The sequence below is a fragment of the Bactrocera dorsalis genome, chromosome 2, assembly GCF_023373825.1.
Source record: "Bactrocera dorsalis isolate Fly_Bdor chromosome 2, ASM2337382v1, whole genome shotgun sequence".
In the NCBI taxonomy this organism is placed as follows: Eukaryota; Metazoa; Arthropoda; class Insecta; order Diptera; family Tephritidae; genus Bactrocera; species Bactrocera dorsalis.
This window is the reverse complement of record NC_064304.1, coordinates 105,694,254-105,721,291: the sequence shown is the minus strand read 5'-3', so window position 1 is coordinate 105,721,291 and position 27,038 is coordinate 105,694,254. Positions and strand designations below refer to the sequence as shown.

General features: G+C 33.7%; 2 protein-coding genes across 2 annotated transcripts in view; both read right to left on the bottom strand.

Annotated features, from left to right (window-relative positions):
* LOC105227074 (solute carrier family 22 member 15) overlaps positions 1–6,280 on the bottom strand; it is a 36,116-nt gene extending 29,836 nt beyond the window's left edge. Inside the window, exon 1 of the mRNA XM_011206244.4 lies at positions 5,532–6,280. Coding sequence (XP_011204546.2) covers positions 5,532–5,888 — 357 coding nt within the window. The 5' untranslated portion in view covers positions 5,889–6,280. The remainder of the gene's footprint in view (positions 1–5,531) is intronic.
* A 2,246-nt stretch (positions 6,281–8,526) lies between these two features.
* Positions 8,527–27,038, bottom strand: part of LOC105227076 (organic cation transporter protein) — a 56,758-nt gene continuing 38,246 nt past the window's right edge. The window contains exons 2-11 of the mRNA XM_011206252.4: positions 24,815–25,323; positions 24,043–24,192; positions 23,343–23,691; positions 19,855–20,122; positions 18,462–18,759; positions 15,199–15,379; positions 14,783–14,928; positions 14,387–14,511; positions 11,609–12,775; positions 8,527–11,545 (exon numbers count right to left, since the gene is read on the bottom strand). Of these exons, the coding sequence (XP_011204554.2) occupies positions 12,769–12,775; positions 14,387–14,511; positions 14,783–14,928; positions 15,199–15,379; positions 18,462–18,759; positions 19,855–20,122; positions 23,343–23,691; positions 24,043–24,192; positions 24,815–25,165 (1,875 nt within the window). The 5' untranslated portion in view covers positions 25,166–25,323 and the 3' untranslated portion in view covers positions 8,527–11,545; positions 11,609–12,768. The remainder of the gene's footprint in view (positions 11,546–11,608; positions 12,776–14,386; positions 14,512–14,782; positions 14,929–15,198; positions 15,380–18,461; positions 18,760–19,854; positions 20,123–23,342; positions 23,692–24,042; positions 24,193–24,814; positions 25,324–27,038) is intronic.

Sequence of the window (27,038 nt, the reverse complement as noted above, 5' to 3'; positions counted from 1 at the left end):
GATGGATTTATTGTTAGTAGAATGAAAATGTTGCAAGTGAATGTTGTTCAAGGTAAGTTTTCTGTGCATGATATCGCCAGATGCAGCAATACGAGTGTTTCTGAATTAACAGTAGTAATTTTCCTAATTTTATTTTAAATTTTTGAAAGATCGTGCGTTTTCAGGAAATAACTTAAACATATCCATACTTCATCAAATTACTCTACGTCATTATCAACAGGAGATTTTCAGCTCTACATTTATGTAAGACAGATGTCATTGAAAACCTATCCATATGAGTGTTGCCTTTTATATTTTAGGATTAGAGAACAACAAACAATTTTAATTATCGAAAATCGCTTCATTATTGTTTAATATTTTCATATTTTCTATAAAAGTATATGAAATTTTGGATGCTTTGAACCGTCGAAGCACTTTTGCCACTCATTGAGCTATCTCCCTAAAACCGCCTCTTCAAGCGTAGAGAAACGTTGACATGTTAGTTTATTTTTTACGCACCGAAATTAAAAGAAATCATTCTGTGCCAAGTCAGGACTTTATGGAGGATGCCTCATCAAAACGAAGTTTTGAGTGCTCAAAAATGCAGTTGTGCCAGTCGATATGTAAGAGCTCGCATTGTCATGGTGAAAAGTAATCTTCAACAGTGAGATTTCGTCACTTCTTAAAAGACAACTGGGGAAAAAATGGTTGTGTGCCACTCAGTAGTTACTGGTAAGATTGCGACAAGTCCTGTTTTCAAAAAGAAAACAAACAAGAAATAATAAGCAGTAATCTATGTCAAATGTCAAAGTTTTCATACAAGCATTTGATTCAGATTATTCAGTTTTTATGGCAACTCTATGCTATAGTTAATCCATCTGAACAATTTCTTCGGAGATTACATTGGTGGTAAAATAATGTATACCAAATTTCGTGAATATATCTTCTCAAATGTAAAAGTTTTCCATACCATCACTAGATTCTAGGGACTAGTTCGTACTCGTATATATACAGACTGACGGACGGACAGACGGACATGGCTAAATCGACTCAGCTCAACATACTGATCATTTATATTGTATATACTTTATAGAGTCTCCGACGCTTCCTTCTGGGAGTTACAAACTTCGTGGCAAAATTAATATACCCTAAAAACAAAAAACAACTAACTATAATTAAGATTTGTAACAGTGAACTCTAACCATTTAATTATGGGTTACTGAGGCAATATTCACACATACCTATACAGTTTACATAATTACTACGTGTGAGCAATGGCGAAGGGCGACTGGAGTGAAACATTCGGGACGGTGAGGTCAGTTTAAGTAAAGTGCAAAATTAAATGAAAAAAATAATATTAATAACGAATTAACCTTTAATGAATATTAAAATGAAAAGAAAATCAAATTATTTTGGAAAGTTAGGATAGTTTTAAGAAATCACATGCTCTGAAATATGATAAATGAAATTGATGAATTATATGGTTTGAATTAAAAAATAAAATAGAAATAAAAAATAAATTTAAATAGGCTAGCATGAAATAGGAAGGAATTTGCTAAAACAAAAATAAATACTATTTACGAGTATCAACAAAAATACAGTACAAAAACAAAATGGTTACTTAGTAAATTCAACTCAAAAATAATACGCAAATGCCAAAAGAGAGTTACGGAGTTACAATAAACAAGAAAAAACATTAACTTCGCCTGCACCGAAGCTAAAATACTCCGTGATCACCAGAAATTCCATCAAAACTGTGCGTGAATTCAGCAAAAGTCAGCCGAAATCATCATTGAAATTCATGAAAATGGAATTGAACATCTCCAAAACCACGATTTATCGAATTTTGGCCGAACATTTGGGCTTACAAAAAGTGTGTGCACGGTTTGTTCCGCACAAATTGACTGACGACCCAAAATTGCTCAGAATCCAACATTCGAAGGACGTCATAATAAAATTATTTGACCAAAAATCATATTTTAACCATTAACCACTTCCCGTATTCACCTGATATGGCACCGTGCGACTTTTTCCTTTTCGGAAAAATCATTTGCTCATGAAAGGAAAGCGTTGTGTAGACGTAGGCGCCATTCAAAAGGCTTGCACCGGCATACTGGCGGCCATACCGGCCAACGAGCTAAAACACTCGTTCGACATGCTTTTGGACCGTGCAAAAAGCTGTATTGAAGCAGAAAGAGACTATTTTGAATAAAATAAATTGATTTTGCCAAGGAAAGAGAAAGCTCCTAATGTCAACGACAATCGGCGTCCCATTATACAGAGCTGAGATCTGGGCAGATGTTTTTAAAAAGAAAAACCGGCATATGGTAGTAGTCAGAGTGCACCGCTCCGTAGCCCTACAGAACAAGCGATACAACATTAGTGATAAGCAGTAATGCCCAAATCGACGAAAAAATTTTTGAAGTGTTGTCGGGAATAATGTAATTTATTAAAAGACATACTTGGCAAATTATTCCATCTTTAGAATTATTGTAATTTATTATTCAATTTTATTGGACACAAAATATACTGGTATTGTGTAAAATGTATTATTTATTGCATCACTAAACAATTTTGCAATATTATTACCCCAATAAGAACATGCATGAAATAATACCTGAAATAATGTAGGCTTTTTACTGCACACAACAAATTATTACTTTTTAATTGCAAATGGAAATGTTTGCACTCGTAACCAGCTCATAAAGGCAGATTTTCCAATATTAGTCGCTTGTTTTCAAATTGTACCTTAGAACTGAATCAGAAAGCCTGAATAAGTGTGACGCTTTTGTTAGACCCTTAGTTTTCATCTAACTGTAGTCGTCGCTTTCATAGCATAGCACTCTTGCTAAATCACGGTAAATTGTAGCTTAACAGTAAAATGTACATACGCATCACACTTGTTGTTATATAAGACGTCTTTGATTTCGCCGCTATTCTCTTCTTAAAAGAATAGGCGGATATGAAAGCGATAATAAAGTTATTTACTCCCTCATTAATGTTGTATAAACACTCGATATTCTATCAATAATTTGTTAAGCCAGAATGTTGCATTTATACGAGTTGTTTGTTCTATTCGTCACACTTAAAGGTTTAAAAGATATTTGCTTGCTTGCAGAACGAGTGTCATCAATGCTATCTTATCAGTCCACTAATCTATTTAAAAATCACCGTTGAAGTGGTCTCATTGATAGTATCAAGTATTGCAACTGAGCACTTAATTGTCTCAATGTAATTGAGACGTCCTTCCGTAGCTTATGTGTGCATTTATTTAAAAGTACTTCTAAGCCCCTGAAAGTGCTAAGTATTATAAGAAAGACAATACGATTTTGTCACACTTTCCTTCATTAGGTTTTAATAAATCGGAAATATCAAAGATGCATTCTTTATTACAATTATACTTTTTTGTAGCCAACTACTGACGACATAAAAAATGGGTTGCTTAAACATTTCAGAATAAACCAGTAACTTAAGAAGAAATGATGCGATTTATCATTTCTTCGTAAACCTCAAATGCTTAGAAGATTTCAATTGTGACGTTTCGTGAATTCTCTTCCGTATGCGGGCGGTAGCTTCGGTCACGATTTTGCAACTTCCACGACACTCAGCATACTCATGATTTTTATACTATTTTTATTATATTGAATACTACAGTTTTGAGGAAATAACTAACTTTGGAATTTCCAACGTTTATGTATATTTTCGAAGAAGAAAATTTAAACAAAGACACGCATGGAAAACCCAGTGTGATCACGCTTTAAATAGCGGAAAATGCCAAAGCGTAAAATGATTCAAAAATAGAGGTAATATTATATTTGGTCAATAGGGATTTTCCAACTTTTAGATACCATATTTACAGCACAATTTGTCTTTTGCTTCAAAATAAGTCTCAGTCCCCATGATGACCGTAAATTTGTCGCCAAACTTATTTTCGAACATTTTTAAAGAATGCGAAAAGAAAATGAAGCTTCGAAGAATTCTGTGAATGTGGAAGTTCGTCATTTGAGTATCATTAACTTCCAACATAATATATTGATAGCTCTGATTTACTCAAATATTAATGAACGATAAGACCAATGTGTTATTTTGCTATCTTGAGAGTCATATAAACTCATTTTTGGAATTTTTTAAATGTTTTCATGTTCAAAAATTGTTTTTAGCTAATTTCTGGCAATAAATGTTTTTTAAATACCAAAGCTTGTTTCACTCGAAGTTTATGTATACCTCACGAACCAATGTTCCAACATCTGTGAATTGTGGATGAAAATATCAAAGAAGTCCACTATATAATTTGGATGACCGTAAAGTGGAGTTGTTCGAGATAGCAGGCACTTTAGAGAAATCAACTGAATATGTACTTAATTATTCACGAATATTTGGGTATCAGAAAGCTCTGTACAAAGAGGGTGCAGCGTGAGTTCAATTTTCGGTCAAAAAATAACGACGATTTGATGTTTCGGAGCAGATGGAGATGTCCAAGCGTAATAAACCCAAATTTTTGCGTCGATATGTGACAATGGATGAAACATGGCCCCATCATTTCACTGCGAAGTTCAATCAACAGTCATCCGAGTGGACTGGACACGATAAACCCGTTCCAAAGCGTGGAAATACAACAGTCAGTTGGGAAAGTTATGGCGACTATATTTTGGGATGCTTTTGCAATAATTCTTGTTGACTATGTTGAATATAGTAGTACTATCAACAGCGACTCTTGGGCATTATATTTTGATTATTAGTAAGTTCAATATTAAGCTTAAATATTGAAGTGTCGATCGGTCTTATAGATAAGTTAACACTTTCTAAAAAACGTTTGACGAAAAAAACGAAAATGCAAAACAAAATAGCCGTATCAATTTATACACATTTCACGTAAATACCAAAACTTTGGTAAGAAAAATAATTAAACATCCCTATAATTAAATATATCAAACAGTTGTTTATTTCTGGTGCTTTTGTAGCGTAGGACACTTAGCAATCGAACAAGAATTAAATTTTTTTTTTTTAAATTTTCTTACTATAAAATTAACTTATTTGGTTCTGTTACTTCAGTGGTTTCGATTGTGGAGCTTTCGCTTTGTATATTTTCTAGGAGTTTTACTTGGTTAGACTGTGGGCATCAAATTAAAATATCAAAATTTAGTCGTATTTCTACAAAAATACTTAGTTTTTTTTTCAAAATTATAAAATAATTACACTAATAAATTTTTTTTCCATTTAAAATAGATTTCTGCTTTAAGATGCGTTAAAAGCAAAAGCGTTAAACAAGTTTCAATAGCATATTATTTTTTTCAAATTCTTTGACAAAAAATGGCAAGTATTTCTTTATCAATATAAAAAACTCGCTTAACACACAATACCGCTCACTTGATGCTTTAACACAATTGCGGTAACCGCAATAAACCATCTGCGTATTAATTTTCATACCGAAGGAGCCTTGCTCAAAAATTTTCACACATATCAAATAACGGTCGAACACTTGTAGGCCGCGTAATGTAAAACTTCATTTACAATACATATGCCGTCACTTATATCAGCACTACTTGACCTACCTGAAATGTGTAGACGAACAAATGTAATGTCGGTGGTATCTGAAAGAACGTAAGCAGAATAGTCCAGATATATTGCCACCTGCCACGATGTCCAATAAAATTCGAGATCACATCCGCATCCTCGTCTTGACTCAAATCAGCGACGGCGGATGGTGGCAGACCTTTATTCAACATTGCATCCTTTTTTAAATCTTCCGAGTAGCGACGACAGTCTAAAGCGATCACGCTGATTTCCGGCGTACCCGGCTTTGGATCACGATAACCGCCATATAAATTTGCCTCGATGCTACCGCGCGAATTGCTGCCCTTCAAATTGCAGTCAAAGTTCAGCGAGCCGCGACGTAGGACACCGCTCATTTTGTTGCGCGTAAAATGTAGGTGTTTCGGAATAATAACAAAAAAATTATTATTTTTTTAATTTATTTTTATTTTTTTTTAACAAACACGCACTTTACTTTCACAGCACCTTTTATTTTTATTTATTTTATTTAAATTAATTTATTTTAATTTTTTTAATTTTAATTTTATTTTATTTTATTTTATTTTTTTGTTTTCAATTTTAAAATTAAAAATTATAATTATTTTCGCAGCAACAAAGTTATAGACATCCACTTCTCACATAATCAAGATAAAAATGGAAATTACACAGCACTTTCAACTTCAAATTTCATGCGCGTGCGTTTCGCGCTGCAGCGGTCTAATTATATTTTATCAACTGCCGCGATATTATACTACAAGCTAATCAACAAAAGCGCCAACGCTATTTAACAAGTATATTTAAAAGGCTTTAACAGTGTGCTGTAATTAACAGCGCTACTTTCAGATAGCAATCGCTGTTAGCATTGGTGAACACAGCAGAAAATGTTAGTGGAGTGCGATGTTCGCGGGCACGCTGTTAACATTCTCTCTAACATTTCAACAGCGCTGTTAACTGAATCTGCTTTACAGGTATAATATACATACATATAATATTTTTAATTTATTAATATACTCTGAAACTATTTTTGGCATATTAACAGAGAATGTTAATGAATTCTTTGATATCAACAAACTCTGCTGCTTTATCTGTATATTAGCACATTTCTCTGTTTTTACCTGCATTTCTGTTCAGTTGACTGTTCATAGCACTGATCGTTAGAGCTTTTTGTGCTTTGCTTGGCAACTGTTGCCAGCCTTCATTAATCACATTTTCAAAACGAAAAGCAAACTTTATGTTTTATAGAAACAGAATTTCATATTTGCATACTTATGTTTGTAATATTTGAGTTATCTCAACGAAAATTACAGAGCCTGTTTTACTCATAACAGTATTCTTTGTGCCTAAAATGGATAAAATTGGACGAAACCCCATATAAGTAATATCACATTTTCAAACATCCGACTGAGTTTCCCTGGGAAGATTTTTCATTGCCGCTGTCAGACAGTGACCAGTTAGTATTTCGATCATGCTCCTATAGCCTCTTCTATCGGGAAGAGGAATTTTGTGTACTTCTTTTTATCGCTTTGCACACGACTTTTGCAGTTTTGCACCCATGCTCCTGTCCAGATCGTGTATAGACAATGCATGGGTTTCCAATGTTGATCACGTTTGGGTGTTGCCGTACACCATTCTTGGCAATCTCGTCCACTATTTTATTGCCCTCGACGCCTTCGTGGCCTGGCACCCAGTAGAAGTGACGTTGTTTGCTTCTAGCCACACTTTCCGCAGCTGCCCTGCCTAAGACACTTCTGGCCATATGAGGCTTGACTGTCTATGTAGACGTTGACTCTGGAATCGCCTGCATTAGAGACCATTTCCGCAGCATATCAGTATAAAACTTTTCATGAATAGTGCCTTTGATGTGTGTTATCTTTTGCTTATAGTTGACTTTTTACCGAAAGTATTGGTCATTGTGATTTATCTTAAAATATTCTTATTGCGCTTCCACTCAAATTTCAACCATAGCTCAATACTATACATACCTCCAATAACAATTCAGGCTAAGAATGAAATTGAGATCAGGAGCATTTTCTCTATATTTTCATATATGTGCTTTAAACATTATTTTTTCGAAATATTCCTTAATACAAAGCTTTGATTATACTATGAGGACTGACATTTAACTTTTAAAAATCACTTTTGCGTTATTGTGGCAGTAAAACCTGTCCTACACAAAAATTTAAAACTTGAGGTAGGTTGGAATTTAAAGCACAAGCATCTATGTAATGCATACATCCCTATCTATGTATGTATATAAATTAAGTGTATCAATATATTTACTTTTTATTAAAAAGCGTCGCTTAAAAGCTCTTAAATCAAAGCTTTGCTCAGCGCTTCAGCGCTCAGTCATCTTAGCGCTCAAATGCAGTCACTCAAATATTTACTCACATTAATGCAATTTGAGTTCGATGCCATTGGAGTCTGTTGCTCGTAAACTATTCTCTTTACTTACAGAAGTGTGAGCATTTTAACTTAATGAACGTAACCCATTTGCATCGCTTCTTTATCCATTCTGTAGAAAGCATAACTTAACGGCACAGTTGTTAAGGCCAACGATATCAATATCATCGGCGTACGACAGCAGCTGAGGATGGAGTCATGTGTAGTTTACGCAAGTGAGGAAGGTTCTCTGATTGCCATTCACTTGGGAGTGGCTAGAAACGATTCTGGTACATATGGCTCAAGCACTTCTGGATTTTGACCAAGTATCCTCTGGGTAGCCAAAGAACATCCACTTGAAAGCGAGCTAAAGTGAGAAGGAAAACCATTCCTCCTAAAGGTTGTTGGGCCGGCCCCCCACGAAAAATTACCAACAGCCTCGGTGAGTTTTTAGATAAACAAAAAAAGCGATTTTTCATGATTAATATTTATTTTTGTTCTCCAATCCCGAAACCTCCTGGCTATGTTTGGAAAATTAATAGGATTGATAGACATGTATTCACACGACAGTAGACTTATACTTGTTTGGCATCTCACCTCAATTAACGGCATCTTCAGAAATAAAATCACGTCTAATAAATTTGTTTCAACATTTCACTTAATAATTTATTTTACTTTATTTGTTTTATTTCATATTACTTTTGGCCTTATCATGATAAATATACAACAGAGAAATAAATAACTGGATTTTTTATTTTACTCACATAATTACTTCACTAATATTATACACATGCATACATATGTACTTAATAATTGCTATTTACTAATTTGACACAAGTTATTACTCTTTTTTATGCATTTTACATATAATTGACGCTGTTGCTACAGCTCTAATGTATGTTTTAAGAAATATGTATAAAAAATATATGAAATCGTTACACAATCACAAACTTAACCGTTACTTTAATAAGTACATAAAAATAATAATTGCATTACTAATAATTAAGTTGGTTAAAAGTATGTATATTTACATATGTAACTGTTAATACATACGTACATATATGTAAATATATGAATGCATGCTTATTTGTGGAGTCAGAATTAAAAACATTTTCACAATGATATTTTCTAATGAGTTGCCATATTTATAAACATTTTGCTGTTTCGTTTGCTAACTACGAATTTTTGTTTGTAATTTTTCATAAAATTTATATAATGAATATAAAACATAAGTACTTCGCGACCACTACGTGCCTAAATTATTAATTATTTGGCAACAAGATGAAAGGTTTATATAAAAGCAGAGCTAAAATAAATTATTTTCAATAAAAATGTTAAAAGTTATGTACAATTCAGTAAGTTAAAATTTGGTATTTTAATTTTTTCACAAAACAAACGAAAGAAACAACTTTTTATATAAAATACCTTTAAATAAAAATACAGCACATATCTTAAGAAATTTTATTTTTGAAAATATGTATAAAATAAATATAAGAAAATGATAATTTATATTAATATAAATATACTATTTAATATTTAGTTTTTTTTACATATATTTCAAATTATATATAAAAAAAATAATTAATTATAATTTAATTTGAATATGCTCATTATGTTTATTACAAGATACTTTGTGGCCAATTGACTGTGTGATATGCTTCATCACTGAGTGATAATATATGTATGTTTGTATTAAAACTACTTATCTACAAAATACATAAATACATTGTTGTCATTGTTGTAATTATAAATGAACATATAGTTTTTTTTATTTTTAATATTTTTTTATTATAATTATTTATTTATTTTTATTTATAACAATTTTTTATATACTTTTTCTTTAGGAAATTTTCAGTTAGTGTGGAAGTAGCATATAGAAATACATACAAACATTTAGGTACACACACATATATATAGTACTATAATAAATAACTATTTATAGTAAAATTCCATATTTTAAGTGGAAATTGAAAAGGTGGTATTCACGTGCTCGTTGAAATTTTATTATTTCTCTCTATTTTCTTAGAACTTTATAAAATATATGACAGAAATAAAGTTCAAAAATTAATTAAATAAAAACCTATTAAAAATTTTGACAATAAATTTAAATAATTTTTTTTGGATGTTTTTATTTTTTCTCAAAAAAAATCTGCCGCTAAGTAAAAATAAATTTTTTTATAGCAATCTAAGCGGCATTAAATAAAATTAAATATTTTTAATTATATAATTTTTAATAATAATTTTTATATTTAACAACCATAAAAAGGAAAATGTTGAAACACTGTGAATACTCTTTTTGGAGAAATTTATTACTAAATGCCACGCCATTGCGCTTAAATATTTTCGCTGTGTGTTGTTTTAGTTTCAAGGACTGCATATTGAATACTTTTTACTTTATTTGTTTGACTTTTATATTTAATCGTGCCATTTGTTATAACAATTTCTTTCAATTTTGATATATCAACAATATTATTTGATTTCATATCATTTTAGGAAGTAAAATAGTAGATTTTGCTTAAAAACTAATAGACAAATAATTAAAATTATGTTTTATGAATAAAAAAATATTATTTTTTGTTTTGTTTTTGTTTAAAAAATCCTAAAACTATATGAAATTCAAAAATATTGCTGAAAAAGAAAAAATATTTTAATTTTATATATTTTTACTCTCTTTTATTCCAAAAAACGTTATTTTATGCACATAACTTTTTTAATTGACCATCATTTTAATTTTTCTTTTATTTTTTTGGCACTAAAATTTCCTACTTTAATTAATTGACTGTCCAAAGTTGGAAAGTATTGCACCAATAGTACTTCCTGTAATTGTGGTTAAATAAAATATAAATTTATTGATATTCCTTGATTTGCGGAAAGTAAACTATTAATAATTTGGGAGACAAAAATATAAATTAAATTCAAAAAAATAGGAAATACAAAAATATGTAAATAAAAATAAAAAAAAATATTAAAAATATGTTAAATAGACACATATAATTGAATGATTAATTTTTGTAAGTGAAATGAATAATTTAAGAACAATTTCTTTGCAATCAAAATTTAATTATGTTTTTTTATAAAAATTAGAGGAAGAAATGAGAACCACTTAGTCAAAACTACTGAATAAAATAAAATAATGGTAAATAACCCATATTTAATTAAAATTAATAAAAATAATAATAATAATTTTACTACAACAATACATATTTTTTATTATATTAAAATTGTATAAAAATAATTTGTCCAAATAAATGTGGTCAAAATTAAATTTATATTTTATTTGATTGAAAAATTTAAATCTCGCTTCCTACTACTTGCGAATAATCTTGTTTCATAAATTTTGTGTGAAATTGAGTGCTATATAAAATGGTCTCTTTCAATTCATTCGTAAACCTAACTGTTTAAAAGATATTACCGGTAGTGGTTTATTTGTTCTTTTGAATTTTATAATAAATAACACATACTGTTACTGTGACGACAGCAGTGATGATGCGGAACGCATTTTCCACCCCTTTCGCCACAAAAAGAAAACAAAAAAGCGAAATTTTTTTTGACTCACCTTAATACATATATAAAAATAAAAAAATATTCCAACCAAATTTTTTTTGATAATGTTACACTTAAATAATTTTTCCACTTAATAATATTATTTTAGTGCCTATTAAAATTATAAATTTTACTTAAATTTAAAGTTATACAAATAATTTTTCATTTTCAGTACCTTGTGGCATAAATTATTTTCTTTCTTAACGGCATAAAAATATTACTTAATTACGTCTGACTTAATTATGAAATTTAATACTACATATCGTCACCTAAAATGCAAAACAACATACATATTATCAAAAAAAAAAATTGCTGTCAGATTTATTAAGTAATACATAAATAACCATTTTATAACCAAAACTCCAATTTTATTTCAATATGATTGGTTTATTTCGTCAGTAATTTTATGAAAAGTGATGTTACGTCATTTTGCATTTTAGGTGATGATATTTATACATAGTTAAGCACACATTTATATAAAGTAGAAATACTTTAATACCGTATTAATTTTTATACTACTTTGTTGTTTTATTATTATTTTTTGTGTTTAATTAAAAATATGTGAGTTTAGTTTTTTATTTTATTATTTTTTTCCTTAATATTTTGTATTAAAAACAATTTTCTTAAACTTTGTGAATTTGCAACAAAAGGTCCTGCCTGTATTTAGTAGTTTTTTATGGAACTTGGGTGCATTAATCTATTTATTTTAATATTTTTTATTTATTTCTATTTCTTTTTATAATAAAAGTGTTTGTTTGGTAACTTACATGCATAACAGTAATTTTAGCGATTTTAACATTTGGAACTTTCGCTTTACTTAAGCTTTTGTATCGAATTGTTGTAAGCTTTCATTAATTCTCTGAGCTTTGACATACGATTTTTTAAATTACAACTTTTCAACAATTTCATTACCGTTACATGATATGCTTGCAATTATTTACCGTTATTTTTTAATATGTATGTAAGCATGCTTAAGCAAATACTTGCTGCACTTAGGTTTAGCTTGAATTGGAAGTCTTCAATCAACTGTCTGTCTATTAGTTAGTGTGTTTGTTTTCATACATTTTGGTCCAGCCAAAATACAGTTAATGCTTTACATTTGCGTTTAAATAATTGTGTGCTTTCTTTGTGATTTTTCTTTATGATTTCTTCGGTTTTGCGTCGCCTTTTACAGCTAATTGGCATTTGAAAATCGTCAGCGGCGAGTTTACCTAATATCTTTTGCCTACTAAATTCGTCGTATTTTGACAATAATTGTTTCTTTTCCTCTCTTTTTGGCTTGTGGCCTTTGTGGCACCAGTTGCTGGAAGGTATCTTAGCTAAATTTTTACAATTCTAACATCTGAAAGGAGAAATAATCATCGATATTTGTATGAAACGGTGTAATGGAAGATTATTATAGATTATAGCTTTCATGTATTATTTACAAATGAAAAGGAAAACATATAAGTAAAAATTCGTGGAACATTTCAAATTATCTAAAGCCTAGTTCTAAGCTCTTCACTATTAATTTTCTTTATAAAGTTCCATTGTGTGAGTAGCTATTCCTTTATATTCTCTTTTAGCAAGCTAAAGCGTTGCCGTAAGCTTCGGCCGACCATGCTTAACGTCGTTGTTAGTTAACTTAAGCCACTTCAACTGGTTCTTTGTTAAAATATGTATGTACTTTGAAATAATTAATCCTCTCAAATAAAATTACTGGTGATCCAAGTAGAGGCGCTTTTTTCAATACCTTTTTTTTTAAAAGATTACTCTATTATCTCCTCTCTGAACCACTCAGTGCTTTTGATAAAATTCGTAGTACAAAAAATTGTATCTGTGCAACCTCCAAAATGTCGATAAACAACTCTCGACCGATTCTTTTCCTATTCAAAGCTTTCATTTCGCTTAATAGACATTTTATTGTCTCCTCTTCTTTCACCTTCTGACAGCTTCTACAATATATACATAGCCAGGGATTGATTCCAACAAGACTCAGCTAAATTTTAAATTTGATTTCAAAGTCGCTTGGTTAACAGTATATATGATATATTCCTTGTTGTGAGCACACTCCTCGTCAGAACAAGAAAGTTTCCTTTAGTTGCTGTGATATTCGCAATTATCTGGAGATGGAAGGTTATTTTTGTATCTGATTTTTCTAATTATCTAGTTTGGACCCATCCGTATAGATGCTTATCCCTGCGTCCCTCTCTACCTCGCCCCTTTTACTCATTTTTCTTTGGAAGCGAAGGCAATATTGCGGACCGAACTTAAGCTTAGTTTTACTGGATTACGAAAATCCGTATTATTGTGTAGAAAGGGGAACTATATAACTAATCTTAGAATGCTCTTATTACAGACTACTAATACGGAGGATACCTTCACTACCATTCCTACGCTACCAGCTGTTTACGGAACTATTGTTAGCCTGGTTCCATTTAGTAAAGACGTTATAATGCCTGAAGTTCTGTTTTTCCTAGTGAAAAATACTTGCTCTATTTTGCTAAAATTTACGGTTAGTCCACACGATACGGTCCATCGATTTATATCATTTAGTAATGCTTCCATCAGGTTAGCGCGGGTATTTGGGCATTTATCTCTGACAGAAATCTCCAAATGATCAGCGTGGGCCCCACATGTACTCGCTTCTCTTTTAAATCTTATTACATTTTATTCATTATTAAGATCCAAAACCTTAGACAACCTTAACACAAAACTCATACTTGGTAGACGGTTAATGTAATATTCTGTAGAAGGAAGAGCTAACTGAAATGCTTTGATTTTAATTTAGAAGTCACAAGGGATAGAAAATAGGTGAGGTGCATTATTTGAGATGCAAAATACGTTAATATTTCACTACAAATCAAGAAAGCATAAATTGTTTTTGAGTTAGTCCCAGAATAAGAGCTATATAAATAAATGTTTAACAAGTATTTAAAAAAGTCCGTTGAAATTTAAAATTGAAATCACTCACTTCTCCTCTCGTGGTTCCTTTTTCGTTTGAGCAGCTATAGTTTCAGGCAGGAACAGCACCACAAATCCGCCAAAGAATGCAAAAGCTGTCAGCAGTGTCATCATGAAATGAATCTCTATTTTATTCTGAAAGCAAAAACAATAAAAGCAACAAAAATCAAATTTAATTGAAATACACGAAACAAAAAATACATAAATAAAATATGTATATATGTATGTGTCAGCCATAAATACTCAAGATTAATTGTTGATTTAAAAAATATGCGCCAACATTTTTGTGCAGCGAAGTGTGGCCGGCGATTTTGGTCAGATACGTATACGCGCATTAATCACAAAACATTTGCACAGACTTAAACATATTTTAAATTGAGCGGCGCTACCCGCCACACAAACTTACCAACAACGACAAGTATGGCGTGAGTATCAGTGCGGCACCGGCGGCGACATTGCAAGCGCCCACGCCCACATTACGAATGGCGGTCGGATAGAGCTCGGCGGTGTAGACCGGCATAATGGTGTTGCCGGCGCTGATGGTGAACTTGCCTGCGAAAATAAAGATAGTCAGCTGGAGCATGCATACATACATACATATGTGGGAGCTTGTAAGGCAATGGAGCATAAATTTGCGCTAAGTACTCATGTATGAGTGCATGTGTGCGTGTGCGCTTGTGAATGGCATTTATGCGATTCAATTAAATTCCGATTGACTTATAACATATACTTGTGCGCACATACACGCACATACAAAAGAACCGCATACAAGCATATTTATGGGCACTTGCTGGGACAAGCAAAATCACAGCAACAACTCACCAATCATGAGGAATGTAATCTTCAGCCAGAGCTGGTCATCATTGCCTTCGGTAATAGCCGCGCAACAGCAGGCGATGCTCGTGCAGAAGAATGTGGCGCAGAAGAGCCACTTTTTGCCAACCTTTGTGATGATGTACATGGCGATGGCGATGGCGGGGATTTCGACTAGGCCAGCTAAAGCCTGTGGTTGTGTGTCGCATTGTTGTTGTTGATATTTTTTGTAATGAAAAGAGAACGAGAAAAGTGCTATGATTGAGCATATGATGTGGATCTGTTTTTCTTATTTCTTAACAACTTATTTTATCGATAATTATCGGTCTTATTTTTGTTGACGTTTATACCAGAATATTATGGAATAAACTTATGGACTAAAGCAAATATGTTCGCCATACTTTTTTCCCTTTAATATGCCTAATTAGCGTTTACGAGCGTCTGGCGTTCTCATTTTAGCCATTAATTAAAAAAAATAAAAAAATTAACAAAAAAATAAAAACAACATTATGTTGCCAGTCCGTGACTCAGTTATGTTTTAGTTAGGCATTTAAATTTATATATTATATATTTATGGTATTTACTTGGCTATTTATGCCTTGTCAATACTGTGATACTATTAGATACGGCTCTATCTTACTAAAAGAAAGTTGGCACAGCGCCAGCAAGCAATGTTCTTGTAGACAACCATTGAAGCGCATGGTTGAAAGCTTAATGATCTGTTAATTTCGATCACATCGCACTGTTGATACAAAGTACAGTGCAGCATGGATATGTAAGCCTGCTTGAGCATGTTTCCCCTTCCTGCTATATTGTGTAGAGGCATGGACGATGACAACAGCTGATGGGTCGACGCTACAAGTTTTCGAGAGAAAGGTTTTGCGGAAGACTTATGGTCCTTTGCGCAGTGGTGATGGCGAAGACCGTAGTCAATGCAACGAATATTCGACGCAGTACCCGCCGAGGGAAGCATATGGAGAGGAAGATCACTCCATTCGAAAGACCAGGTGGAGAAGGACCAGGAAGGCTTCAGTTGGAATGCCAAACAGCGAAGTAGAACGGCTGAAGCGCAGTTGTAAACTCGGCTATAACCGCGTTAGCGCTGTTTGTGCCAATTTAGAAGAAGAAAATCGTGTCAAAAAAGGTCTTCCATACAGAGACTTGAGTTTGAGCATCGTAATTGAAAACGAAACTTAGATTTATTCATAGGAGTTAGAACCAAAACAAATAGTCAACTGTCTAGGTATCGTTATAAACTAAAATACCATTTTTTTTGTTTCTTCAACCATGATTGCATGAGGAAGCAATATTTGGTTAGGTTAAGAAGTCGATCCCAGTAAAGAATCTCACTTGGACTGCTTACAACTTCGGTCCGTTGTGGTATCTAAAACTTTTATACAGTGGGTCATAAGGGCCTTACAAACAAAAAGGCACTTTGAGCATATCACTAACTTGTGGAGACGACTGATGTTAGTTTCGGCTATGTCTTCTGGTTCGCGGAAAGAAAGACTATCGTGATGTTTCAGTCTCAGTCTTGCAAAAGCTGGACAATGGATTTTTCTATAGACACTCATGTATTATTGCTATTTTTTTTACGAATTTTCAAAATTGGTATCAATCTGTAGTTGAAATTTTCACTTATAAATTTATTGGTTTAAAAGAGTTTTAGTTATCCTCTAGACGGAGCAATTTTTAAATTGACTATATGTCTTAACTGCATTTAATATGGAACTAAAATTCGTATGAGAAAATACTCATTTGGTCTAAGTTGGTCGACGACGTCGTCAGCCCATATGTACATAAACATACTATATATGACTTCATTGAAAGGTCAAACCAAAAAAAAATTACTCATTCAATTTCTTAAGGAATTCCTTCATACTTATATATCATTGAACCAGTAAGGAGTCTCATAACTGAGGTGATAATACATGAAGAAGATGTGACAAATTCCAATTATTAAAAATAAAATTTTTGAGGCTAGACTTTTATAGAAAAAATGGTACTTTTGTGTTAGTGTGGGGCCTCGCGGGCTAAAGATTTTGGAAAACAGGTTTAGTAATTTTGTTCATCGAATTCTAGATTAGCTTATGCAAACCTGAAACTAGATGTAAAAACTACTAGAATTTCTACCAAAAATCTAACAAAATTGTTTCTCATTTACTATATATTACCCATAACTAAATATTTATTTAAAAAAATGCGAATATTTTACTTTTAAGACCTTTTTCGCGTTCATATCCAGATTAGCTCACTCAAAATGTGTTACGAATTACTCGCCTTGCTGTTTTTTTCATTTTCCTTCAGTTCAATTAAAACTTACAAAAAAGTACAACTACTACTGTTAGCTTGACAGTTAACATAAGAAAAAGCTTAAAGCACATAAACGACATATGCTTGTAAATTAGATTTTTAATAGGTCTACGAATGCATCTTCTTCACAATATTTCAGTCAGTTAGTTCATGTGCCGTCAACCCGAGGAAATGAGCTTTTCACACGTCAACACAAACTCATCTTTGATAGGAGCAAATGAAATGAGTGAAATGAATTAGTTATATGCATTTACATAAGTTATTAGCAGAGGTTATTCATATATGAATGGATGTTTGCGTTGCTTTACTTTAATGCGAATGCCTAGGAAAATCTGCGTTTATGTTCTAACATGTCTAGCTTGAAGTGTAATTTCATTAATTTTGTTAATTTTATCTTATTTCATTTACATTTAATTTGGTCGTTGCTTTGAGCAAGAAATAAAACGAACAAAGGATTGATGGAATACTTGTAACATATGTTACGTATACGACGTGTCGTCGCTGGACAATTTTTCTTCTACAATAGTTTAATATTATATATTTTCGCTCTGAAATTTTGTGCACGTCCTTTTCTGCTCAAGAATCTGCTCATTTGTCGGAACCGCCAATATCGGACAGCTATAGGATATAGTTGTCATACAAACTGAACGATCGCCATTAAGTGCTTTTCTGGAAAAATGTTTCCTTTGGGGAGTTAACTTCACGAAATTTGGCAAGAAGCAAAAGCCGGCAGCTAACGTTTTTTTTATATTTTGTGGAAGTTCTCTCTACCTGTTGATTTCACCCAAATTTCCGGAAAACATTAAAATTTAGCTTCGCTTTTTCATTAGCAAAAATGTTCTGGTAAAGCAGAATTAAGAAAAATTGATTTCATTTGACTATTTCTACCATTTTATTATTTTAATTTTCTCATTTAAACTTGTCTAAAACCTGTATTTGCATTCCTTTTGTCAACTCACCGAATTCAAGTAAACATTTCCGCCAAACGAACTCATATTCAGTATGAGTCCATAGTAAACCAGATTCATGGTAAACCAAATGCAGAGAAAGCAAATTGTCACACAGCGCAGATAGCCCGAATTGAAGAGGCTGATGCAATTTTGTGATGAGTCTTCCTGCGGTGGTGGTTTCAGCATGGACTCGTAGTCAGGTGGTAATTGTCGGCCATTGAATTTAGCGGCACGCTCGACTATACTCTTCACATCGGCTATGCGACCTTTGACCAAAAGCCAACGCGGAGATTCGGGCACGACGAACCTGCAATGATTATGCAAAAGAATAAGTTATCACGATTAATTTTAAAAGAATTATGTTAAGAAATTTTGATGTTTTCGGGATATTTGTCGAACCCTCAGTGTAGCTTATCTACTGGTAAAGATAATGCAAATATATTATAGCTACTATCAAGAAATTTGTCTTTCTAGAATATATAATATTTCGGAAATAGGCGAAATCAGAACTTAACTTCGCTTGTTTGAACTGATTAGTTTGGAAAAATATCAACTTTAGCGCCATCTAGCGGAAACATGTTTATCAGGTGCAATCAACTATCTATAAAAAACTCAAATTTGAGTTAAGTTCGAGCCCTCAATTTAATTATACTTTGGCGACAGCTATCGGAATCTTGTATATCTACATTCTTCTCATAGTTCAATTGGCAATTTATTTCAATAACTTAACATTTTTTATGAATTATTTTTTTTTTTAATTTATTAGTAATTTTTATTGATATACAAAATAGTATGTTATAATAGAAATTTTAATGACATCGCGCATACAAAATTCGATCGACCAATTCAAAATCGGAGAAAAAGAAATCAAAACTTCAATCAATTTTCTAATGAATTGGTGTAAATAATTTCACTTTCAATTTGCAGAGATGGCAGATGAATATTTCCGACTATTTATTTTCTTTTGTTATTGTTTTAATCGCAGTCTGTTTTCATAGCCTGCGCATGTTCATTTTACGATAAGAAACTAAAAAAATATTTATTCATTCGATCGACGCCCACACATGGAGCATAAACAACAAGTATCAAAAATCGCACGTCTACGTGAGAAAAATCACTTGAGCTACATCCATACATACATATACAAATGCTTTAATATGGTACTTTTTGACTAAAAAGTTAGAACTTCTCGTGTGTTTAATTATTTCAGACAAAATCAAACTGTCTGTTCTCATTAAGTTTTCTTTAAATTTGATTACTTAATGAAGAATATTAATTTTTACTATAAAAATTATTTTATATGTATTTTGAAAATTTAGATATAATGGGAAGAACTCAAATATATATTTAACAACATTTGGTATTCACGCACAATTCTAAATACCGTTGAGTTGATACTCACCATAGAAAGCAAAGAAATATTCCCGGTAGGCCGATGCAGAGTTGTAGCCGCTGATAGTCCTGCGTCAGATAGGCGATGCCGGCGATCAACATGTACGATATTGGCAGTGGAAATAAATTGTACATGCCGGCTATGGTACGCCATTTGCCATCCACATATTCAATGGCCAAAATGAGGCCCGCATATGTGACGGACACGGAGACTAAACCTAGTAGGGCGCGAAGCAGCAAAAACATTTCCAAAGATTTTGGGAAGTACAGCACTAAACCTGTGAGAAAGCAGTGAAAATTGTGTTATAAATTGTTATACCAAAGATTATAATTGCTTTAAAATATACTTTTTAAAAAAGTCCAAAAAAAAAACAAGTATAAAATAGTAAGGAAGGGTTGAGCTCTGGTGCAACCTTCAATAATCAAAGCCAGAGAAATACCTTAAGGTGTAAAAAAATAGTATTAAGTCCGCTGGATGTTCGAAAATCCTGATATTACTTGTATATGAGCTAGGTCAAGTTTTCAATGAATTTTATCCATTTTAGGCACAAAGATACACTGTTATGAGCAAAAGACGCTCTCTCATTTTCATTGCAATAACTCAAATATTGGCCGAGATATGAGGTACGAAGTCATCCCGAATTCCGAAAATCTTTCTAAATATTAAGTATATGGAGGAGGCTAAGGGAAGTATTGATCCAATTCAACCCATTTTGACATACAGACATTCCATTATAAGAGAAGGATTATCCCTTAAATTCAGTTATATATATCGCACATTGATCGACATTTTCGATTAAAAATCAACTATAGGTACTGGGGACTAAATATCCGGTACCTAGGGGCTTAAACAGTTTTTATTGGAGTCAAAAAATTTTTAGCCATAAAGCGGCACACACCAAATACATTATTCGTGCAAAGCTTTATCCCGTCATATTAATTGCTTTTTGATTTATGTATTGGAAACTGAACGAATCAAGTGGAATAAAATTTTGCTATATGGAAAGTAGGCGTGGTTAATGTCCGATTTCGTCCATTTTCACAATATGATATAAGAATGTAGGAAGAATTCCACGTATTAATTTTTGTCGAAATTGGTTGGTCGGGTACTGAGATATGGCATTTCACCAAAAAAGGGTGGTGCCACGCCCATCATCCAATTTTCACACCGGATCCCATAAATCTCTCTAATACCAGCTTGCTAAACTTGTTAGAGGGCGGGCCCGCTCTTTTCAAAAAAATTTACCCACAGGTGCCCCTTACCACTGCGATTCTTTGTACCAAATTACAGCTTTATATCATACTTTAGTGCTTAGTTACGAGTATGGCACGTTATATGTTTTCGGTTAATAGCGATTTGTGGGCGTGTCAAGGTGCGATTACGTCCATCTGCGAAATCGAATGATTAAAATCGGATGGAAACTAGACCCCATATAACTAATAGGCCTCATGTACCTGCAGGTACTTCCCTGCCTTCAGTCCTTGCAAGTTTCAAGAGTCTGAAATGTTCGGTTATACCCGGACTTTTCTCTGCCTTACTTGTTATATAATATGAAATTTTCTATCAGGTGTCAATTTTGATTAAAGGATTTTCGTCCACATATTGACTATTAAGGCGTTTCTTTTTGATAATTAGGAGATATTATCACACTGTTATACTCATTTCTAAGGTAAAATAAAACCAGTGAGAGAGAGAGACAGAGTGGTTTTAGAATGGGAAGGCCCATTCTTTCTTGTGGGATCAGAACTATTATTGGAAGAGGGAGAACAGTGCTGTAAAATTAGTAGGAGAGATTTTATCATTTATACTTTTGAAATCTCACCTATAAACGCTGGGTAATCTATTAGACTGCTATACAACATAGCACTGTAACTCCCCTTGAGAACAATGGAGACATTCAGAGAGGCAAATCTCATATATGTATAACATATTTCTTGGAAACGACATATTTAAGTAAACTGAAATCAAATCGTTGGTGTAAATAAAAGTATCTTTTATATATATCTAGGCTTTTGAGATGGAAGCGGCTTATAGAAAATGAAATATTGCATACATTCTTCAAGTTATGCGTTCGGAAGGAATTTAACTTATAGATGGTAAGTTTCGTTTGCTTTTTCATTGCTTAAAATAAACATTAATGAAAAAATTCAAAGTAAACACTAATGTTCCACACCACTTCCAAACAATATGAGTATACAAAAGCTTCTCGTTTTGAAATGAAAGAGCAATCTTAATCCTTCCCTCCATCTCAATTATTCTCGATTGTGGTTATTATCTTGTGCTTGCAATTAAATTTCAGCATTGTACACTTGCAGTTGACTTTGAAATTTACCACTGACCAGTGTCAGCCTAACAGCTAAAACAACAAATGCAATGCAACAATGAATAAGTGTTTGTAAAAACAACAACTACAATGGTACACACCTCAACAATAGCTACTGATTGTGGCTACAACTGGCAGGAATTGACTCTGAACTTGACAATCAATGCCGCCACTCTAACAAGGCTGCCAATCAAATAAGCCATTAACTGAAGCAGGTGTTTGTGTATGTATTTGTGCATTAGAAACACATATGTATGTACATACTGCATACCGCAGCCACTTCTGATTGTGTTGATCGAATTGGCAACAGTTGCTGCCGGTGCTTAGACACCATCAACAAAAGGCGTTAGCAAGTATCGAACCAATGACTTCAAGTGGCTGCAGCAATGCATACGTGTGCATATTTGTTGTTGTCCATATGTATGCATGAATAAAGGTGCACAAATAGCAGCAGAGACCAAGTCCAACTTTGGTATTTTGGTGTAAAAACGTTCTCTCTCAAATTGGACTAAGTAAATATGACTGAAAACCCCTTAAAAAATTTGAAACATCTTCTCTTATATTAAAATCTATCGGTTCGCCTAGTTTCAATCATGCTTCACTTTCTCAGAAAAAAGTCCGAAAACTATCCTTGAAAAATGATAAAAGAGAGAAGAGGTACAAGACTAAACACGAACCTTGTGTCAACGATTACACTTTCAAGGTTCTTTTAGACTTTAGGCCAACTTGATCCTTTATGGCAGAAAAAGAGTGGACTCCAGTTCCAAGAATCCGCTACCTCGACAGGTCTGAATTATTGAAATTACCACCGCTTCTCGTATATTATTGTATATTGCGTGTTGTATAAGTGTAGATAAATCTAGGAAATTTAAAGAAAGCTCCAAACGGCTACTAAGCTTTAAATAGACCTTTTTCCTGCAAGCCAAAGCTGGAAGTTGACATTTTTTTATGTTTCTTATTGTATTTAGAAATGAGACACTGCTTGCTAAGAAGGTTACCTAAGAAGAACAATAGCATTCACAAATAAAAAGAGTTTCCATGACAAACTTTTGGATCCATAAATTAAGCTTTTATTGCCAGTCTTTGAATTCCAGTTTAATGCAATTTGTCGACGTTATTCTTGCTAAGGCATTTTAATATAAATATTTGTTGTCTTTTGTTGGCACACACTTACCGAATATCGTCTGCAGCACAGCAGATACGAAGAGCATCTTCTTGCGGCCGAATTTATCCGACAAATAGCCCGACAGTATGCCACCTGTTGCCACACCCAGCAGAAAGAACATCTCCGCCACATTCTTAATGTACTCCTTGTCGCACACCAAATCCCACTGTGAAGTCCATGTGTTGCCCAAATTGTCATTGGCGTCGTATTCCCAAGCGGTGCAGGGTATGCGTGTCTCATTCTGCACAACTGCCAGCGGTGAGAGTAGATAACTGTGAAATGCCGACACCGCCGAGACGTCGTGTGGTAAAATGCCTTGTGATTGCTGTTGTTGGCGTATCAGTTGTTGCAATGCTGGCTAGTGTATGTTGATGGGTGTGTGTTTGAGATAAATGTGGTCACATGGCATGCAACAGTGCACAGTTAGGTGCATGGCAGCGGAAAGAAATTGCAAAGAGAGGAGGAAGAGCGAGAGTAAGAGTAGGCATTAAATTGTCGAATTTGTAGAAATTTCACGTTTGGCTGCACGGCGCGCCGAGTTTGCAGCACTAGCAGTAGACACGCACAGGCACATGCACGAGCCGGCCACAGTGTGATTGAGGGGGTTCATACTGCGAAAATTTCGGCAATTTGCAGCTAATCCTCTGGTCTTGTGGCAGCCGTGTGCGTTGTGTCGTGTTTTCAGTATTGTTGTTGTTTTGATATTTACCTGCAGCTGCAAGCTGTTGTTGCCCACTTGACTCCAGTCAATATTCGCCTGAAAGCAATTGTCCTGAGAATCACTCAGATTGCGCCACACATCCACCGGCAAGTGTTGTAAGTGCGGCGGTCGGCTGCACCAGAAGTTTTTGTTGATCGCCTGCAGCGAAACATAAGTGAGAAAATTGTTGAGCAAAATACATTTGTAAATATAATATGGTTCACAAGTGAATTATTTTTAATGGAAAATGGTAAAAGGAGTTTTGTCTTTTGATTATGGTCGAACACTTTGTATAGGAGATATATGCTATAGTGACCCGATTTGAACAACTTTTTTGGACATTGTTATGCTGACTTGGGTTATACTACATGCCGAAGCTCGTGAAGATATCTCGACAAATAAAAAAGTTTTCCATACTAGCACCTGATTCCGATCGTTCAGTTTGTATGGGCGATATATGTTATAGTGGTGTTATATCGTCGTTTTCGAAAAATGAGTAGCTTTTTAAGGAGAATAGCATATCGGAAAATTCATCGATACCTCAACAGGCGGGGGAATAGTACGCCTATAACCAGAGGGCAAACAGGCGAGCATGGCTATGTAAGTCTCACCTTTTCATGAGTATAGAGCCTTCGCCGATTTTTTTATTTGTTAAAAAATTCTAGACAAACATTATTAACAGCTTATTCAGGGTATTCATTTAAATTTTCACTCAGAACCCACACAATTACGCGACACTCATGAAAGTTTGCGCTGACTACATCAACGCTTGCTGACTCACCTGATAAACCGACGACGATATGTGAAATGTATTCGGCACCTGAAACAGCGACAACAGCATTGTCATCAGGCATTGCCACTTGCCGAAATGCCCCACCAAATCGCCAATTACATCGGTCTCATCCTCACCATTGCTACTCGTGCTGAGGTGTGGTTCCCGTCGCGCGGTTGGCGCTGTCGCTAGCGGTGAGGGGCCATTATTGGCGGCGATCGTGCCGCTGTTTGCTCTAGCGTTCGCCGCTGACGTCACTGTTGTTGTCGTCGTATTCGTCGTTGTATTGGCAGGTGGCGCTTCGCTCGTTGCAGTGTTGTTGATCTCATTCGAATTGGAATTTTTACGTTTCGCCGTCATTTGTTTGTGTGTTTTGTGCAGCGGTTGTTGTTGATATTGTTGCGTTTGCGGTTGTGACGTCACCGTTGTTGTTGCTGCTGTTAATTTGCAGTCATTAGCTGTGTGTGCATGCGTTGGGGACGGTTGTTTGCGGTTATGTTGATTACCAAATGGTGTGGCTGCAATTAAAATAAGAGGGAATTATGAGATTATATGCTTCAGTTGAATTTCTGATATCTGTACAGAGGTAATATATTCCAATTATTGAAAACTTAAATATAAAATTCGGATATTGGAATACAATATTTGGATGACCGGAAGTATTTTCACCATTTTTGAGAACAATAGATAACAAGGAAGAACGGCATTAAGCTCGCAGCAGCCGAACTTTACATACTCTGTTTGGTTCTATAGCGGTCAGGGTTATTCGCGTACCTATTTCATCCATTTTCGCATTCCAATTATCCATGGCAACATATTCAATTAATTTTTTAAGATATCTTACATATTGACTAATATCGATGGTATAAAGTTAACTTTATATTAAGTATATGAGGGATAAACTAAGTTTTGAACCGATTTTTATGGGGTTAAATGAGTAAAATCTAAAATCTATGAGGGCAATTTAGGCCTTGGAGCAAAACATCACTCGCCTCATCCGCCAGCTACTAGTTGAAACGCAGGAACGAGTCATCGAAAATTGGACTCAACGGATGGACCATCTGAGACGTAGCCTCGGCCAACAGTCAAAAGATATAACGAAAGAATGTTCTTTCGAACGATAAACATTTCCCATCACATTTAAAGTTTCCGTGGTATGGTTTTTAAGTAGGAAACCTCAAAATAGATCACCCTTTATTTTTTGCTAATTAATTCTTTCTTTCTAATTAATTAAACATTCCACTGATTTCATTTATAAATTTTTCATGCAATTATCCTCTTTACCATTTCTAATTTCATTTAGCTGTTGCTGCTTTTTTGTGTTTAAATGATTGCGCTTCGCTTAAGAGTAAACGCAATCGCAATAGTAAGGCCACAGAATACAAGCAGTCACTGAACTGAAATTGGCCTTTGACCTCCCTGTAATTCTTCTTTCCTGCTATTTTGCGAATTTTCGTGCACATGTTTGTTGTGATTTGCCTTTGACCGCATTCAGTAGCAGACCGTTTTGTTGCTGATTTATTGTGTTATTTATTTATTTGTTGTTTTCGTTGTTAAATTGTTTGTTGCTACAAAACATTCCTGAGTGATACACACATACATTTATATGTATATGATTGTGTTCCTTCGGATCTGCTTTCTAAATAAGATGGCCATAGGTGATATTTGCCGCTGAATTTGCCAGTTTTGTGTACAAATACCTATGGATTTGTGTGTGCGTGTGGGCGTTAGTGCTTATTGAAGCTTTGTGTGCGTTCAATGCCTTCTTGACTTAAGTGAATTGGTCAAACTTCTTAACGCTCGGTTGAACTTTGCTCCACTTGGTGTACTTTCAGTTCTATGTGAGTGACATTAAGAGTATATAGGCAAGATTGAGTTTGTATATGTATAAGTATAGTAGGGTGGCAATTAAATATTAACAGAAATTATGTATGTACGTCCATCTTATTGCTTAAAGGACGACCATTGTGAAACCACCGGGACTAAGATCCCCTCACTCTAATCTAATAGAATGTTCATCGAATTAAATTCATATGGTTTTTAGTTACGTCTAATCTTCAAAGGGTGCGTGTATAAATTTGACAGCTTTGGATTATTAGTTTGTAAATTATATCACAAATAGTAAAGCAACTTTTTATTGTGAAAAAAATGGATAAAAAAAGAAAAAAAGAAACTTCGGCTGCACCGAAGCTATTATACCCTTCACGGGTGCATTTCTTTCAGTAACTATGTG